Genomic DNA, 19,574 nt, shown 5'->3' with positions numbered 1-19,574 from the left:
GATCCTCCATTAAAGGGGTCGTTATTGGGGTCACTATGTTGGCCAGGCCTGTGTGTGCATGTGTGCAAACTGTTCAAGTTCAGATTATCTGGCAAACGCCAATTTTAGGATCAAAATAACAAACGTTTGGGCCTCTAGAAATGCATGACGCTTGCCAGGGCCTTCAGTCTGGATTGAATTAACAGAAGTCTACTGTATTGGTTTGGAGTTCACATTTGTGGAGACAAGAAACTCAAACACCAAGAAATTCAAAATTTTCTGTTTTAGTACTGCATTTTTTCAATGATGCAAATGATGCAAAAAATTTTATAGAACCAAACTTTCAGCACACAACCTTGTGTCTAAAGGTAAACTAATTACTGCATTGCATTGGCATAGCCAAAGGGGTTGAAGTTGGGGAAGGTTGGGTTAAGGGGAATGTAGGAGGGGTCCTGACCTTGCTGCTTGCAAACTTATTTGTGGCGCAAACAGAGCAGTGACAACAAAAAAACACTCAGCTGCAAAAGCAGCCCCACCCTCCCCTGAATCCACTGTTTAGGACCGCTATGTTAGGACCCACTTAGTGCCAAATGGGTGCAAAGAGTGCACCACTTTTGGGGAGAAAGGTGTTGCCCGGTGCCTGTAGCAGGCAGAACATTGTGGCCCCACCCAAGGCGCGCGCCTCTGCCCTATTACACACCGGGTTAACCGTAACCGTTGAGGCTGGATGAGCACTAAAAGTTACCCACATCGAGAAAGAGATGACGAGCGCATGCTTAGAATTTGGGGACAATGTTTCTCCCCACCAGGCCTTTGTGTCGCCAAAGAGCTTCTGATTTCCAGTACCCGACCGAATTGTAAACTATGGTGCGCAGAAGAAAAGTACTCCAAAAATATCTCAACTTGCTTGTCCATGAGACGCATAATAAACACCCCCACCCTTTTTCTTCTTTCTTTTTTTTTTGTACATATTGTTAAGAATGAAAACTGCGCAAAAATGGGACAGAAAAGAAAAATCTACAGATTGCTGATTTGCACATGGCAAAATATATCAAGGATGAGAGTACAGGGCCACGGAGGCTATGAAACAGCCACAACAAAAAGGTGGAAGGAAAGTTAAGTGAATGGCCGCGACATCCACGCATTGGCACCGCCTTGAAAAGGTGAACAGAAATATAGGAATCTTAGGGGTCGCTGTGCCGTTCAACAACCCAGGGAATGTTGAAGAGTGTGACAGTGACTGATTGAAAAAAGTTTTAAGGAGGGGAGTGGGTTGATGGGTACGAGGTAGGGGGGTGGATAAGAAGGTGGGTGGATGGCGTGCATAAGAGTCATCAAGAACGAAGGTGGCAAAAAATTATGAATATCTTGTCACTGCCTGATCCCTTGACACCAGACATCCATAGTCAGTCGCCTAGCCAAGGCTCGCATAACCCTTTGTAACACATAGCACTGCTTGCTGCTGACAGCCTGTCCTAACAAAATGTCTCTGTCGTCTTCGGCACAGCCGAATGCCAGGCGACATGACACTTCCAAATCTCTCGGAGCAGCTACCCCTTATTGTAGTGTGATCAAAGAATGTCGTAATTTTGACGAATTCTTCTAAGACAGCAAACAGCCCTTCTTTGGACAATCTGCCTCGTTGAATCCCAAGTGTGATCAAATAATGATATGCGTCACATGATCAGGACTACAATACCATGATCGCAATTTCCCTCCAAACATCTCTTTAAACAAGTCTGACAGCAGGTCACCAAAAGTGACTAAAACTTGCATCATCTGATAGTATCAAATTTCTAGCACCACATTTCGTTCCTTTATTTTGAATAAGGAAGAATATAACGTGCACAATGCCAGAAGCGCAATTGAGTAATAGGCGACTTGCAAAATAGTGCCCACCCTCTTTTGTACGTAGCCCAGGCTCACTGGAAGATCTGGTTGGAAAACAACGATTATCTCAGCTGTTACCTGGGCTGCAAGAAGTCTCTTTTTTCTCTTTGGCTTTCTTTCCAGTGCCTTTCTTTATCCTTACTTTTTCTGCAACATGAATAATTAAAGAAAATGCCAGTCCTTTTTCCATTCACGAAAAACAGATAGAAGGCAGATTTTTATAAACCGTTTGCAAAAATCTAAGTTTACTGTCTTGCCTAGCTGTTTGGCGTTTTATTTTATTTATTTCATACATACTGCCAATCCCAATGGGGATTTCAGCTTTCCTCCAAGCACTCTATTCCTCCCTTTAAGTGCGGTCTCTCAAGGGTCCTCCCTGTGAGAGACCGTGCAAACTCAAAGGCTTTAGAATTTCTGGAAAAATTTGTGGTTCTCGTGGTTCCCGACTCCACACATAGCTGCCGAGATGAAATGTGGTGTTGCAATTCAAGTGCATTTACACTCACCGAAACCTAGAAGATTGAGTAGTGGTGTTTGGAGTGGTGAAGGCAAAGCTATTAATGGTAAGAATACATTGCTCTGCTAGTCTCTGCACGAGAACACTGTGGTTGGAAAATACATCTCTAGTGAATACACACAACATATATGCAGAGGGTGGGCCACGACGGGTTGCGGTGTTCACTATAGGTTTGTAAATGCTGCTGCCTATATAAATGCTTGTAATAACAAACAATGCTAGAAATGGGGCTAGACAGGAAGAGACAAAACAGTGCGTTGTCTTGTTTTTGTTTGGTCCTGTTTTTAGTGCTGTTCATTTTTCCCAATCGTGTACCAACTAGGTCATCAACATTCGTTATATAAATGCATCAATTTGTAAATGAAATCTTTCTTTTTTTCAGTATCATGATTTTTAGAAATTTAATAATGCTGATAGCGTAATTTGATGTGAAATGACTGCGCGCCATAGCAATGAACAGGCTTTGTCAGAAGTCAAGAAGCAAAGTATTGTCTCGGCAGCATAAAAACATGCATCCTCGTTGTTATATATATAGAGAGGGAGAACGAGAGATATGCGGGGTGAAGAAGAAGGAGGACGAAGGGTAGTGGCTGGCGAAGAATCCTGAAATAACTTTCTGGCTACGCCACTGCTGCATTTCTTTACATGTAGCTAAGTAGGAAGGCACTGAGGCCAAAGTTTCTGCTTACCTACCAACTAGCCTGTGCACCAGCCGGATAACGTTATGAAACAACTAAACAGCTGCAGATGTTCTTCCAAATTGGCACCTAAGCCAACTGGAATTGTTCTTACCAGGAACCATCAGCAGGAAAACACCACTCCAGAACACTGGTGGAGGCCACCACCGAAAGCTTAACAAGACAACCTTATGGGAACAGCCGCCAGAGCCCTTCTCCAACAGCCTCCAACGGAACAGCAGGCACCAAAAATAAGAGAACAACGGTTCGAAGCCTGCCAACAGAGAACAGTGAAAGCCTGAAAAGTCTGAAGGTGAGCGTGGTCTAACTCAACGCTGGAAATAACCTGAAGATGAAACTGATGAAAGAAAAGCCAACTTGTTATTGAGAGATGAACTTGGAGCTTAGTTGCCGAGTCGTTAAAACAAAGACAATACTAGAATTGTTACATGCCTTTGAACAGTCTCGTTAACGAAAGGGCTTAGGCTGACAGTGCAGACTTGGAGAAACTAAACGCTGAGCTATGAACCCTCATATCTGGCGGAGGTTCACGGCAGATTGACGCTTTTGTGAAGCTTGGAGAAGCCTCGACCAGAATTTTGCGCACGCCGATAGTGCAAGGGTGACTTCTGTGGCAATACCAGCATCCCTAAATGACAGTATTCAGCAACAGCGCATTCATCGCTGCCATACGATCCAACACACATCATCCAGTTCAGCCCAACTGCGAGCACTCCAACTGCTGACCTGCAGATTTTGTTATTGACTTGCTTTGTTGAACTGCTTCAACACATTGACCCATGACGACAGCAGACTCGGGAAATACAAAAGATCTCTGTACTTTCTTAACCTTCCAAGCAGCACGACACCAGCTTCATTGCTGGCTTGGAAGTGATGGTGGAATGCTACGATGATACACGTGATGTGTTTATCAGTTGCTTCTGTGAAAAGCATTGCTCTGTGCAAGATAACTTGCATCCTTAGTAGATGCTGCCAGCCATTACTTTTAAAGAAAGTGTGCCGGTTCTTGCAAATCTACTGTGTTAGAAGCAATATCATATCAGAGGATTAAAATATTCATACGTTTGATTGGCCACCTATGCAGCTATGGTGGACCTTCTAATGAAGGGCTTACCAACAACTAGGATCATCAGTTTTCATCTTGTGAGGCTGTAGTTCTGCTTCCGAACATCAGCAAGCCCTACATATGGCAACCACATTCACGGACGATGAGCTACAAGATATTTCTTTGAGTGTCCGTGTGAGAAGTGGGCTGTGCAATGCGAAAGAAAAGTGCTCTCGATCGCAAGGATTGGAACTGTGCTCAAGCTCTCATTCTACCGGTGGCCGCATTTCTGCACTCGACCTCAAAGATAAGCCAGTCTGCAGCTCTTCAAAACGCAGTACTACCGTATGCACTTACGCAGTGCAGTGCACTTATGTTTCAGCCATCGTGTACGGCGGCGGCCAATGCACACTTGTTTGTGATGTGGTTGCAGACTTAGTATTGGAGAACTGACTGATGCTCTGTTGACATTCACATTACCACTTTCTGTGAGAGCAACTCTGCCAAAGCTGCTTTGGTGTGAGCTTCATACTCAAGGTCATTACCATGTACCTGCCATTCAAGATCAGTCTATGTTCAAGTAACCTATACAGCACGAGCTCACGAAAGTCGTCGAAGGCGCTGTCTGTCATATTGCCAACAGGCTGTTTTTACCTGGAATGACATCAGTGCCAGACATGAGCCTTTCATTTCATTTTATTTCCCTAAAGACGCCCACAAGAGGGCGAGCGTCGCATAACAAATAGAAATACAGAAACAAAGCAAACTTAGTGTCATGTGATGTCGGCTTGAAAGATGCTTAAACATGTTTTCAGTAAGAGATAACAGACAATGGTGACTATTGTGATGAAGGTCGTTTCAGTTTTTAGCAGGAGGAGAAAAAGGAAGCTTAAAGAGTAACATTTCGTGTGTGGGACTGGAAAACTTGCAGTGAGCGACCAGTGCGGCGAGATATGTATGTGGGCACCATGATTTAAAGTGTGTTATTGAGTGAGGGATAGAGAAACTTGTGAAAAGGAGACAGTGTGGTTCAGCGACGGAAAAAATGTGGCTGTAAGCCAGATTCTGTTTACAAGGCTAAACAGTCGTGTGAAATGAATATCAGGAATGAATCAAATTTGTGTCGCTATTTTGAACACTTTCAAGTTCATTGATGAGGCACATTTGAGGTTGGTTCAATATGGCTGATGCATACTCTAGTGTGGGTCGAATAATTATGTTTTATGCAAGCAATGTGACATGTTTAAGAGCATGACAACAGTGACGCTTCAGGAAACCCAGTAATCAGTCTGCTGATGTAACTCGAGTAATAGTAGCTGCATTTCATGTCAGGTCGTTAGTAATTGTGATGCCTATATATTCTAACAATGTGACTTTCTAGTAGATGGTTAGCAACACTATAGCTAAAAATAAAGGGTTGTTTACAAATGGTAAAGGAAACTACCTTACATTTAGATGGATTAAGGGTCACTAACCACTGGTCGCATCAACCTCAAGGTCATGCTGGAAGGCAGCTTGGTCAGGAATGTCAGGGATTGAATAGTAACTTACCCAATCATCTGCGAACATGTGAATTTGGCAATATTACTGTAAATCCAAGTGGTTAATATATGTTGAAGAGAGGAGAGGACCAATAATAGAACCTTGGGGGACACTGGATATTACAGGGAGAGGATTGTAAGAGCAGTTGTTAAAAATTGTTGATTGGGAGCAATTTCACAGCTGGTCAATTCGAGCTTGATGGGACCAGCAAAAATGATTGAACTATCAGGCTGGTTAAATTAAGGAAGAGGCAAAAAATAAAAATAAGACACACTGCAGCTTTATTTCGAATAAGTCACTGACCGATAATTCGGACATGCTTGATTATTCTGACAGCTGTGCGGCACCACTATTAGCCCCGTAAACATGCGCGGCGCCCCTCCCACTTCACACTTCTTTTTCTCACCTGCTGTCCCTTTCCTTACTACTCCACCCTCTTTCCCATCACGCCACCTCATCCTTTCTTTTTTTTTCTTCTTGTTTTTTTATGCACGCACACGCTACTTCATACACTGTGTGTTTGCATTCATTACCAGCGATCATGCCAGCTTGTGCCAGGACAAAGAAATGAAGTCCTATTACAACACATCATTGAGCTCTTTTTATTCATGTGCTAATGATGCACGCTCGGAAAATGCACATAAGTAAAGGACGTGTTCATGATTGAACAAATTAGAACAAATGAAAGAAGGACACAAGCTTTAAGTTCACCATGCTTGTGTTGGGGGACGCGGAATCTTCCAGGGCCTGTCTTCGAAGCGCCATTGTTGCACCAGCGCACGGTGCACAGTCGGTGAGTGGTGAGACGTCTTTTGTAGAGCAGTAAGCAATGGTCATCACCATCCTGTGCTAATTAAGGCTTCTTTCCTTGTCTCTTTGGTTGTGTCGCTTGCCACACAATTTGGTGCGCACAAAACCAAGGGGACTGCTGTGTGCACAATACACAGCGAGCGAGGACCGCAAGTCTGCCTGTGCCAGTCAATGCCTGCATTCATTCATTCATTCATTCATTCATTCATTCATTCATTCATTCATTCATTCATTCATTCATTCATTATTTCCCATTGTCTACTAGGATGGTGGAGGCCAAGGTGAAAGCTGTATGCAGGCAGCTTGAGGTGCCCTTGACCCTCACACAAGCAACAATGAAAGGCATACGAACATGGTTACATAGTTTCAGAATGCTTTCAGATCAACGGGTCTGAAACAGGCAACGGATCAATATGGATTACAATACACTGAAAACAGAACTGTATATAGTGCAAACTTAAGGATGATACTATAGCTTCAAGATCAGACAATTCAGAAATAGGTCAACTGATGTGGTCAGATTAGCACAGCGTTAAAATGTGTTTGTGAATGGTGGTACAACTGACTAGAGGTCACGGTTCATGAGCAATCTGAATCCTGACGAAGTTAGGCTGCAAATTTCTATGCCTCTATTGTGGAAACTATTAAGAAGTTTTAGTAGGCGACACTAAAGCATTTCATCACCATAATTAGTTTGGGACTGGGGAACTTTCCACATTTCTGTGTAATCGCGCAGGTTGACGCTGTTCTAAATTTCTATACAGTATTCAACGAATGTCTTGCAGTATCTGCGATGACTAAGATAAAGTTGCTTTAATAGCATTTGGGCATATATTGGTAGAAATTTAGGAAGATTATACTTTTCAACAACAGGTTTCACGTGCTTTATATATGGTAAGTTTTCAATAGTACGCAATATTTTTTTTTTCAGTAGTAACAATTTGTTCATGATCGATTCAGTTGTCGAACCCCATACCAAATGGCAATGCTGTATATGGGAGGTGAACAATGCAATTTTTTTTTTTTATTGTGCAGCTTCTCGACTGTCTCGACTGGACGGTAATTTTTAATGTCGAATTTATCACCCTTCTTATGCAGGACTACAACTCTTGCAATCTTTATCCGAGAAGGAAATGCTGCTGTGTAAATACACAGATTATAAATATATGCTAAAATAGGAGCTATGTCATGAATCACATGTTTAATTGGTCATATTTGTTAGCCATCAGCCTCTCAGCTGGACATATTATGAAGGTCTTGGAGTATTGAACAAACATCTGCAGTGTTGCGTGGCTGTAAGAAAATTGTGTTTCGATTGAAAGGCAAAGGATGTTCCAGTGGCTCTGATGCCTGCCCAAGATCTCTGCATGAAAGAAATGATTAAACGCATTTGCCATATCCTGTCCAATTGTTACACGTCCATCTATGGAAATTTTTTCTATTTGCTCAATGGCTTCTTTTCGCCCAACGATAGCATCTATCTTCCATAGGTTCTCACTGTTTCCTACACAGGAAAGAACTTATTGCAAAATATATGCATTCTTTGTTCTCTTTAATTGTTTAGGTAGTTTATTACAGAAAACCTTATATTCTTTCAAGTGTATAGGTTCTCATGTCTTGATGAACCTGTCAAAGAGCCTTTCAAACTATTTAATTTTTATTAATAATTGTTTAGTTATTCACAGCTTCCTAATGTTCTTATGGCACATCGTTTCCGTAGAGACAACTTGATTTCTCTATATTGCAACAAATTTCTTGAAGATGTTATAAGCTACCTCAGCATCAGTGCCAAGAAAAGTTTCGTTACAGCACACCTGTTCAATTTCTGACTGGAACATTTCTAAAACATTGAGTAAATAATCGGGAAGTGATAGCCGTTTTTTTTTTTTTTTTTTACCTACGCTTAAACATACAGATGGGCATATGATCACCTATTGAACAACTCAAAACACAACTTGCAGTGCATGAAAGGTCATAATTAATCAGAAAAAGGTCATGAATACTGTCAGATGTTGGAGCAATTCTAGTCACTGATCCTATAGTATTAGCACATCCATTGGAATTCAATACTCCTGCCAAACTCATTTTCTTGGCCGTTTCCAGACTCACATCGTTGTTGAAGTCTCCACCAGTGATGACACTTTGCCTCCTGTCACACACTACAGTGAGAAAAATACCCCAAAAACTTCAAAACAGCCATCAGGCAGACGATAGCACGCAGCAAGAATTCCATGGGTACAAACACACAACATTTTATAATCACTAGCAGTACTGGAAAACTCAGGTAACGGGCAAACAGGTACAGGCAATAATACAGGTAATGCAGGTAAATTATACTTCTGCAGCACTCGTCCTGTTTGCTTCTAGTCTCTGTCAGTGTCACATCGCAGCCGGCACCATCAGGTGGGCGCTTGCGGTGACATGCGAAAGCAAGAGCGCTGCAAGGAAGGGTGAAGGGAGTGGAGTTGCGAGGATGGGTGGGAGGGCAGCAGAGTTGCTTCCTCACCCAGCTGGTGGGTGGCGCTAATTACTCTCTGCCACAAAAGCGGTGCAGTAGCCGAGGATGGCTTGGCACTGCTTAGTATGGCAGTGCCAGTAACAACGATGGGTCTTGTGCTGGTCACTCAAATTTGAAATCATCCCCAGAAGTGACAAACTGAGAATATGGCACAGCTTTTTAGGCCATGTTTGGAATGAAATCACTTATTGTCGGGCAAATCCTTATTTCAGACTTCGGATTATACTGACTTTTTGGCGGTCCCCGTGGCATTCGAATTAACAGTCAGCAACTGTAGTGTAGCATAGTTGCTCGACTCTAGCATGCCATGAATCTACCACGCACACATTCTTTTGTGGGTTTGACATAGAAAACTAACATAGAAATGACAGAGCTCCTAAGCAAAGCTCAAATCTAGTGCACCCGACTTGTTAACAAGAAAAATGTAATTGGAGTAAGACGAAAGCAGCGAAAGTTACATTTACCAAATTGAAATATATTTACACTTAATGTCCATCATCGTCGCTCCCTGACAGCACTTTATCACTGTCTATGGACTTCAACATGTCCTCCATATAGTCGATTGCATGCTTGGTATTCTGCATTTATGAAACCACTCCACAACAGTCACAAACGAGATGGTAGCCTATGCCTAGACTAACCATTTTGGCAGTTTGTCCTGCAATGTGTATAATAGTCGGGAACACAATAAACATGTGATGGGAGTTCATTCCTACCAGCTTTGCTTGTAAAATAACTGATCTCTTTGAATGAGCTGTTGTAATCAAAGACAAAGCGTGTCATTGTCACCATCAACGCAAGAAGTTGTTCTATTCGCACCATAGGACGATGCCGTCGATGATGCTGGCTCTGACTGTAGTTTGTAAGGCTGTGAATTTGGTTTGACTTTCATATTTGCACAGGACAAGCAAATTTCAGATCACTTTTATTGGAAGAAAAGGCACACTCTAGAATTGGATAAGTACAGTAATCATTCATTGTGAGCTACCATTGTCGCTTGAAAACATTACGAGGCAATCTGTAAATAGGCGTTTTTGTTGGGAGATACTAATATCTCTTCAATGCATTCACGGTCCGCTAGAGCTGCCACGACAGACACTGAGCCATCGGGGTCACTTTTTGAATGACGGGTGCGTTTGAGCCGACCAGTCAAGTTCAAATTATCCGACAAGAGCCAATTTTAGGATCAAAATAACGAAAGTATTGTACCAGTGAAATGTGTTGGCACCTGCCGGCACCTTTGTCAAGATCGAATGAAATGAAAAAAATCAATTCAACAGGAGTCGAAATGATGCAGATCTACTGTAGTTGCACACCCTTACAAACGACAATGAGAAAGCTTGTGGTATGTGTGCTGCTTGTGATGCTGCAGGTGCTGCCTGATGAGAAGATTGCGCTGCTGCTCCATTCCGTGGTGCAGTCCGGCAGGGAGTACGCCAAGAAACACCGCAGCCCTTGCCCGCTCATGTATGCCTACTACGACGTGGAGTATTTGGGTGAGTGCTGCAGCCTTTGTGCAAGTCGCATGCGGCAAAGCTGAACCGTTCTAACATGCTTAGATTGAGAGCACAGCAAGAAAGAAATAGCTGGAAAATGTGTCCCACAAGCCTTCAGCGCAGCATGTCTTTCAAGAAAATTGGAACCACGAGCTGTGGCTTAGGCTCAGAAATAATTTGACCGCTTCTTTAATATCAAATAAATATTGACAACGAGTATTTGACATAATCCTTCTTTGAATATCACAAAGCAATGCTCAGTTTGTTCTGGTATTTTGACCCATGTTTCAAAAGTAAACCTTGAGGAGGTGATATTCCAGCATTTGTGTCGCGTTTCCCATACAGCTTCGTTTGCTTCCACACTGAATTCTCAATGGAAAGGAATGTTTACAAATTGTAATGTAAGAGAACAGTTTGGTAGGCCAACTTTGTGCTACAGTCAAAGGCCAACTGCAACTAAATTTCGATTTTGCTAGACGAGATATAAATGAGTAGTATGCTACGACTGGAGCAATTTTGGCAAAGCCGCAGGGCTTGTAATTGTACAGCTCTCTTATTAGCAGCCAGTAATCAACACCTAAGTCCACAATGCGTACACAAAGTGGTTAGCAGCTAACAGGCATTAATGTACAAAAGGTGCAATAAATGTTGTTGTGATTGTTTGCATTACTTTGTTGTCATTCCTTTGTTTACTTTGTCACAAGTGTGAGACCCCCACAAATTTTAACATGTTATTAAGTGAAAAAAAGTAACAGAGGCACTTAAGTCTCCTTACGTGCATTGAATGCAAAAGCAGTGGCTCTTCCGTGTGATACTTTCCGCTTGTTCGTGTGCTTAAATTGGGCAAAGTCAATTTCGAAGGTGGGCCACCCAAGTTTTGGGGGTGGGCTAAGTCAATTTTGTGAGTGTGCCAGGTTGGTTTTGAATGTGGGTCAACTCAATTTTATCATTGAGCAAAGTAAATTTTTAGGTGGGCCATACAAATTTCGGGGATGGTTCAAGTCAATTTTTGTAATATGGCCAGGTCGGTTTTGAACGTGGGTCAACTCAGATTGGGCAAAGTCAATTTTCTGAGTGCGGGCCACGGCGTCGGTCCGACACCATAGCTGTTCACCATGGGATTTCGCAGTACAAGCAGCAGCAGATCCAGCACGGGGAATGTGACGTCGTCACTTGGTCACATGGGTTTTCTGGCCGCCAGATGTTAACGCTGAATGCTCAGCGGATTTTCCACTTCATTGTTCTTAAGACTTTTGCCTTAAACAAAATGATGTTTGCATAGTAATCCAGTGACTCGGTTTAGTTTACTACTTATATGCTCTGTGTTTAGTGTCCCATGACATTTTTTCACGGGGCACAACACCAAGGTTCATTAAGAGCATAGCTCTTTGGCGCCCGTTCCTGCATTTCGCGGCGCCGTTGTCCCTTGCCATAACCAGCTCCATAGCCGGGGCCAGTGCACTGCTCTAGCTGCGCACGCTCCTGGCGCCATCTCTCGCACACGGCGCGAGCTTTGCTCTCTTCGCTCCTCCTCCAATGCCACCCCTGTGCGGCGGCAATCAGAGTGCCGGCTCGGTGGTGGCTGATCTCGATGATGTAGTGCTGCCGAAGCCGAAACGCACAGCCACCACCGTTCGCCACTGCGTGCATCCCTCCCCCCGTCTTCCATGGCGGTGATCACCTGAGAGCATGCGGTGTTGTCCGGTTGCCGAAGCGCCGGCTCGGTATCTGCAGATCACGGTGCACGCTTCCCAAGCCGAAATGCGGAGCCACCTTCAGGTGACTCGTTAGCAGCATCAACAATGTCAGTCGGTCACTGCCACCTCTTCACCGTGCAATGTTCCTATGCGCCTAAGCGCTGCCTCCCGCAACCTCCCGATAAGCGAGGCAGTTGCGCGAAGCTGCGCTCCATTTGCGGCGACTGGTGCAAAATGTTCCGCACGAGACGGATCGTCAGAGGCTCACAGCCAGTTTATATTAGAATATAATCCATCTGCCTATAGATATAGTTTATTATCAGCCAGTTATATCTGAGCCATGAGCGAGGCAACCGGTGGAAGTCCTTCATCTGCCGCTGCTGCTAAATGAGCTGCCCGAGCAGAGGCCCAGCACCATCACCGCCAGAATCCAGAGGTGCGCTACGCCAAACCAGGCATTGGTGCAGCAAGTCGAGCACATATCCATTTATTTCTCCAACTCCAAAGCTTCCTTCGTGACAATGAAGAACTGGAAGTGGAGTGCTTCTTGAAGACTGAATATGTGTGAAGAATAAAAACTCAAGATAAACCACTTACTACAATGTTCGCATGCCACATTTTTGTTCATAATTTGGCATTTGGTTTTGGCCGATAGAAAAAAAGCGCAAGATTCACAAAAAGAAAAAAGAATGCAAGCCCCTTTGTCATGCCTACTTTCGCGCCGCGCACGACCGCCGCATGGCGCACATTAGTTCCACTGCATTGGAGATAGTGTCATTCAGAATCAGAATTCATTATTAGAAGTTGGGTCACATTACAAGTATTTAGTATACAAAAGAAAGTCCCATAGTCAAAGACTATGCTTATACATTGGAGGCTACAGGATTCTTAGGAAAAAGACACTCACTCTAACAGAGTTTGATTGTATCACAAAATCAGTAAGATACGAACTTTACTTCGCTGTATTGAAATTTCAGTTCGTGGAAATTCTGCTTTATATGCTGAGGAATGCAATATGCAATGTGATATGGATATATGCATATATGCAATGTGATGTGAAATGGCACAGTGGACAACTTAGCGCAACAAGCCTTGAACGGCAAACCTTTATCTTTTTCCACTGAGACGTTGGTCTCGCAACATGTCGATGGTGCTGCCATGCCTCCACATTTATTTAACGAAAGACTCTGGAACATGGACCAAAATAAATTGGTTCCTAAAGGTGCACAAGTATCCTTACCTAAAAAGTGTGGACACAGATTGGAGGAAGAGGTCAAGAAAGTTTGCAACTAACTACAGAGTAATTGAAGGTGTGAATAGACGACCAGGAGTAATCAGAAAGAAAGTGAAAGAAACAGAGACAGAGAATTGGATGCAAAGAATGCAAACAAAAAGACCATGGACATTAACAAGAACGGCATAAAAGAAATTGAAAGGGCAAGTCTGTACAATAACACGAAGGGAAGTGCCTTGCCATTTGAGGCTCAGGCTGATTGCCTAAGGACAAAATATACTGAAGTAAATATTCGCAATTAGACTGGGCATGTGTATGCTGCAGCAAATACCCGGACACCACTCGGCACATCCTAATGAAATGCGAAGAAATTCAACCAGTGATACAAGTACGTAGCGTACAACTTCCGGAAGTGCTTGGGTTTAAAGTGGATGGAAGTGTCAACCAGTCAGCAGTTGAGATAAGCAAGAGATGTTCTGAGTATTGGTGGAAAGAAAACGAGGGAAGAGACTGATGCAACCAGATCCATTACAGGCATAGGCAGCACTACAAGGTAGGTAGAAAAGATTAACGAAACATGTACAAGAATGTGAGAAGGAAAAGCATTGATGAGTAACTCAAGCAGGTGGGCGATGATTTGTCCACACCCCATTTCAGAGGGGATGCCAATTAATCATCATCATCATCAAGCCGCCCTCACAGGGCATATGGGCTTCTGTGGCAGCTTTGCTACCATGCATACATGTGCCTTGTAGTAGGCACTAAAATCGAAAGTAGTGGCATCTATGTGAACATCCAAAATGACATTTTAGCTGCCCGTCACGGTGACACTCAGTAGGCGCATCGTTGTTGGCACTCCCTGCTCCGCCATAGCCTTTGCGACGCAAGGCACTGAAGAAGGAGCTGGAGTACTGCGAAGGGGATCAAAGACGACATTTGATTGCCAATAACTCTGCTTCTGCTGATGTATTGAGCTACTTATTGCTGCAAAGTATTTCTGAAATTGCTTATCCTAAAGTCATATGTTTCTCTCGACTTCAATAAATAGTGCTTCAGGGTGCCTTTAAATGCGCTTGTAATCACCTCCCGCCTTATCTTGGGGCTTTTACATGACACTCATTCGAGAGCAATGCAGGCCTCAGCATGCCACATCGTGGTACACAAGGCAGTTATGAACCAGTAATGAGCTCGTAGCTGCTAATGCATACTCAGCCGTTTGTTGTATATGTTGTACAGCTGCTGAAAGTTGTGCGAATCTAGTCAGGTTTTCTTTTCTTTGTGCTTCCACAGTTTACGAACATAGGCAATGCTTGCTCACTTGTCTCTACAGGTGCAGCACATGGCCTGTCATCGATACTGATGACGCTGCTGCACTTTCCATGGTTTGTTGCGGGTGACCAGACGGTGGAGCGCGACATCCGAGCCTCGGTCGACTTCCTGCTGCACGTGCAGACACCACGTGGCAACTTTCCGTGCGACTTAGAGGACGTCACTAAGCCGCGTCGTTCCCAGGACGAACTCATACACTGGTGCCACGGTGCCCCAGGTGAGCTGTTGCGATTTTTGAGAGAGAAAACTAAATTTCAAAAGTTGAATTAAAGTGTGTAAACGAAATGTTGACATTTTTGCGAACCAGAACGGAGTCGGATCGGCTGCCATTTAGGAAAGGGAACGTGAAGACAAGATAGAGAGCAAGGAATGATGCCATCCGCATGCACCCACACATAAATGGCTTCAGGCACTCAACCGGTGTGTTCCAAATCTCTATGTACACAGCTGCCTTGCCATCTTTGCTGGACAGCCACTATTTAATGTCCTGTTCCAGTCCCAACATACTGAGTATTTCACATAACTTGACCCAAGCTTTTAGTTACATCTTCGGCAAAGGAGATGGACAGCATACATTCGGTAGTCGACTTGAGTTGCTTGAACTATTTTTCAAGTGCACTTATGTGAGTAGCTAAGTTCAGCTATGGGAACTTTTAAATATTTTGTTAACTTATAACTTTGATTGGAAAAGTTCTAGAACAAGTTCAGAAACACCGAATGAAGTTGCTTCTATGACTTTGTCTTTTGTGTGTTTCATTTTTCCGGACTTTGAAGATAGCCCACAAAATATGATGCTACTCACATTGATAGAATAACTCCAAAAGCAACATGCACGCTTGGATATCTTAGGGAGAACTTTCACACGACACCTCCCTTCATCCGAAAGCTTGCTTCTGAAATGTTCATGTTCCCCAAACTTGAATTCGCTTAATCCATCTCGTTAAATTTCCACGATTATCTAATCAACTTCATATGAGCCATCCAGAATTATGCTGCCTACTTCACTCCTAAAGACTACAGCCATCATTCTTGCATTACTTCGATTAAGACACCGCTGTTCGCTGTCAGTTCCCGAGCTAGCATCACGACCAACAATAGTGCTCCTTTGCTTGCTACACAAGATATCTTCTGGCCAGTGCCAGAGCACCCTACCTCTTTTACAACCACTTTCTACTTCATGCAAATTATGCAGTCAACATAATTATCAGCCTATTTTTAGACGCATGGCTGTCCTAATGCGTCAGCTCTGCCACGAGCACTTGAAATGTGGAATGGTCTCCCTAGACTATGCCACATTCGTGGCTCTGATAAGTTTCAAACTGAACCACAGGAAAGCTAATGTGATGTTGAACTCTGATATTTCGAAATATTAAAATCAAAATATTTTCCCACCACAATGTCAACTCGGTATTTTACATCTCTTATCTCGTACATTTTTTTGCCAGATTTCACATCTCGAAATTTCAGTTATAAAAATATATAAAAGAAAAGTATCTACTGAAACGATTCCTTACTTTGGTTGCATGTGCGATATAGCCAAAAGAAATCCATAAAACTGAATTCTGCAGCCACAGTAATTTTCGATTAATGGCATCAATGAACCTTGGTATAGTATGTCCTGACATCACTTCCTGGGAAGCCTCCTTGAACCGACACTTGGGGGCAACTACAGTAGAACCTTGTTCATGCGTTTTAAGAAAATACACAAAAATACACACTAACCAGCAAAACGTAGGATTTGAAATCTCTAAAAAATGCGGCAGACTCAACTATGGTTGACATCTAAGTTCTTACAAAATATTCTTAGCCTTGAAGTTACCCCCAGAGTTATATGCGACGCTTATGGATTCGGATTCAGTTACTGTTTCAATATGGCGGCAGTACCACCGTATTTCCAGCAATTCAGTTTTTAGACAACAATGCAGATTGCAGTAACTCATAAACTTTGGCAGTTCAGGCAGCATTTGCCCTCGCACCAATGCAAAACAAATGCCATTGATCGTCGTCGTCATCAGCGAACCATCCAGGAGACAAAGTGCGTCCTGGACACCTGGTGGAGAGCAGTTGTGGAACAGCGCTGTACAATCATACAGCGTTCTGCCTTTGGTTTTCTTTTCTCTGTGTTTCGTTTGGTGCGCTTTCATATAGCAATGGAACCAGTGGAGTAAAGCAAGCCAAGCGAGGACTGGCGAGTTGCAGATTCGCACGTACGCAAACATGTTTTGGGTGTACAACATTTCTTTTAATGCAATAAATAGAGCCAGGGTCGCTGGCTAGTGTATTTTTTTTTCTTTTGCATGTTTTTGTCACTCAGAATTATTAGCTGACATCCCCAGACCACACAACAGTCGACTTATTTCCCATCCCAAACCACGTAACAGTTGACTTATTTTTTTATCAGGAACATTGCAGACTGCTCACGCTGCAGAATGGTCGTCAGAACGATAAGCCTAAAAGCCCGTGTCACCTGGAGGCAAGACCACGGTCAGCTGTGTGCCTGTTGGAGTGCTTGTTACGCATTTCTATCCAAGATAAGGTAGAAATGGACACACCATGGAAGCAAACTAGCCTTTATGGATACGTGCTGTGCCACTTCCAGTGCACTTGTACTGTGAATTGCACGTGAACATGTTCGGCTGCGTGTCCGTTGCAATACGCAGTTCAAACGGCCGATCTTCAAACGGGAGAAACAAGTCAGGCTGACTGTTGTGTTGAGTTTTGAAAGCATCTTCCCGCTGGAAATAGTCGTGCTCGCTTCTCAGTCGCCCTAAAGAAGTCTGTGCATCTCTTGCGAGCTGCTTTGCGCTCTGGGGCATCGCAGCCGGTAGGTTCCTTCGTTATCGGCCCTTCCCCTCCAACCCCTATGTCGGTGACTGCCAACATTATGCACACACTGTTATTTTCGAATGTATGGCTTTCAGCTTGCTGTTCTGAACATCCTGGTCTATTCCCACTCGTGTGTAACCATACAAGCTTGAATGACGTGTTCAGCGCAGACCAGCGAATCACACAGTGACTAGTCTTGCATGCCACTGCCACACTAGGGTCAGGGGGCGGGGGGGGAGGTCGTTTCGGGTATTTTTGCGAAGTGCGGATATGGTGTGCGGTGGTGTTGTTAAATTCAAACTTTAATGTAAAGAGCCGCACGAGTGGAGGTTCGGGTCGAATTCCTTTTCCGCCATTTGGAGAAAGCCTTCGTCTGCAAGAAGACACACCCAGCAACGCAGCATCCCCACTTTAGCATCCCATGCCCGGAGCCGCTCAGGCTAAAGCTCAGATGTCATCCACGCTTTCTTGTTTAATGCACATCGGACCAGAAGGCTTTTTAGTGGCGATCTGATCCTGCCAAGTTTGTACAAGCCATCCATGTGCGCAGTGATCATCCTGCTCATATTAAGGCGAAAACCTTAATTGTCTTGTTTTGCGATGGCCTTGAAAGAAATGCACCATCCAGTCGAGTGGTAGAAAAGAACCTTTGTGACCTCCGAGCGAATGGCGGGTGGAGAAGGAAACGAGCGGTGCACGCAGACAGAAAAAACAGCTGCTGCATCACTGACATCACACGGTGGCAGCGGTTGTGGTGGCAGTCGACTGCGAAATGAGAGAGACGGTGATAGACAGCACTCACCTGGGGCCTAGCGCACTGCGTAGTCGGCCTCGGAAGTACGCCACGGCCAAGGATGCTCACCAAATGAGAAACGAAGCGACACACGAAGCGGCGGGAACAAGGCGTTTGACCACGAGTGCTGCTTTCCCCTGCTGAGAGGATGCAGCGTAATTTTGTTTGGCTTGCGTTACACGTTTGTAACACTTACTGGCGACAAGCTTGCTGCACATTTAGGTAGTGCATTAAGTGCTGACATCTGTCGTTGAGGAGGTCATCCTAAGGCGCCACACGTGTACTTCGCACTGCAGCTCGTTATGTCTTCCAAGAAGTCTGACCCCTCCGATTATATAACTAGATGTATTACCAAGTGCACAGCAGGCTTTCACCTTCATGTGGTTTAGGAGCGTAAAATGCTGCCGAACTTTTTTCCACCATGGGAATTACTGTTTGACAGCATCTGCCAGAACAGTGCCGTTTCAAATTTGTTGGCATTAAGTATTTCAGCTGACGTGAGATCTTGCTTCTGTTAGGGGAAACGCACTTGCAGGGGCACGGCATGGCATTCCATATATTGAATGTGGGGATGAACAAGAGTATGATGTATACATAGTACATCACTGTACTTCTGCATGGGATTTTCATAGGGATTTTACAATTGTTCTATATGGACAATAATTCGGTACATCCGAGTTCAATATACAGTTGAATCCCGCTACAACGAAATTGGCGGGGCACGAAAAAATGTCGTTGCCGAATTTCATTGTGGTGATATAATCAAATACATAGGCGACACGCGACTTGCTGACGCAGAAAGAAAGCTTGAATTCCAGAAATTGGACAGCTTAGCTTATTTGCACTTCTGGCCAAGCGATGGCACAACGCGACTCTCGCATGCCGCCAGCAGAGCCACTGCCTCGTCGTCGTCCTGGGACCCGATGCAATAATGCCCGATTGTACCAAATGCATCCATGGCCTTCAATGTAGTCGGCGGTCCGGACTCACGTTGTGCGGCTGTTTCATCTTCATCTGACGAAACACAGTCTTCCTGGATGCTCTTCAGGATTTCTTGGTCTGTCAATTCTTCACGCACCACCACGCACGAGTCGGCTTGCATGTACTCGTGTTGGGATGTACATCGGGGGGCATATCTTCACTTTCTTGCAGGACTGCCCACGGGTCTGGAACTTCATCAGACGGCGACCCGTCTCCATT

General features: G+C 44.1%; 1 protein-coding gene across 2 annotated transcripts in view; it reads left to right on the top strand.

The window, feature by feature from the left end:
* Positions 1-19,574, top strand: part of LOC126523486 (lanC-like protein 3) — a 61,522-nt gene that overhangs the window by 17,558 nt on the left and 24,390 nt on the right. Inside the window, exons 3-5 of one of the 2 annotated variants that reach the window (XM_055066857.2) lie at positions 3,182-3,376; positions 10,372-10,495; positions 14,757-14,972. In XM_055066857.2, coding sequence (XP_054922832.2) covers positions 3,182-3,376; positions 10,372-10,495; positions 14,757-14,972 — 535 coding nt within the window. The remainder of the gene's footprint in view (positions 1-3,181; positions 3,377-10,371; positions 10,496-14,756; positions 14,973-19,574) is intronic. The other variant, XM_050172092.3, reaches the window with a different exon arrangement.

This window comes from Dermacentor andersoni, chromosome 6 (assembly GCF_023375885.2).
Source record: "Dermacentor andersoni chromosome 6, qqDerAnde1_hic_scaffold, whole genome shotgun sequence".
Taxonomy (NCBI): domain Eukaryota; kingdom Metazoa; phylum Arthropoda; class Arachnida; order Ixodida; family Ixodidae; genus Dermacentor; species Dermacentor andersoni.
This window is presented reverse-complemented; position numbering and strand designations above follow the sequence as displayed.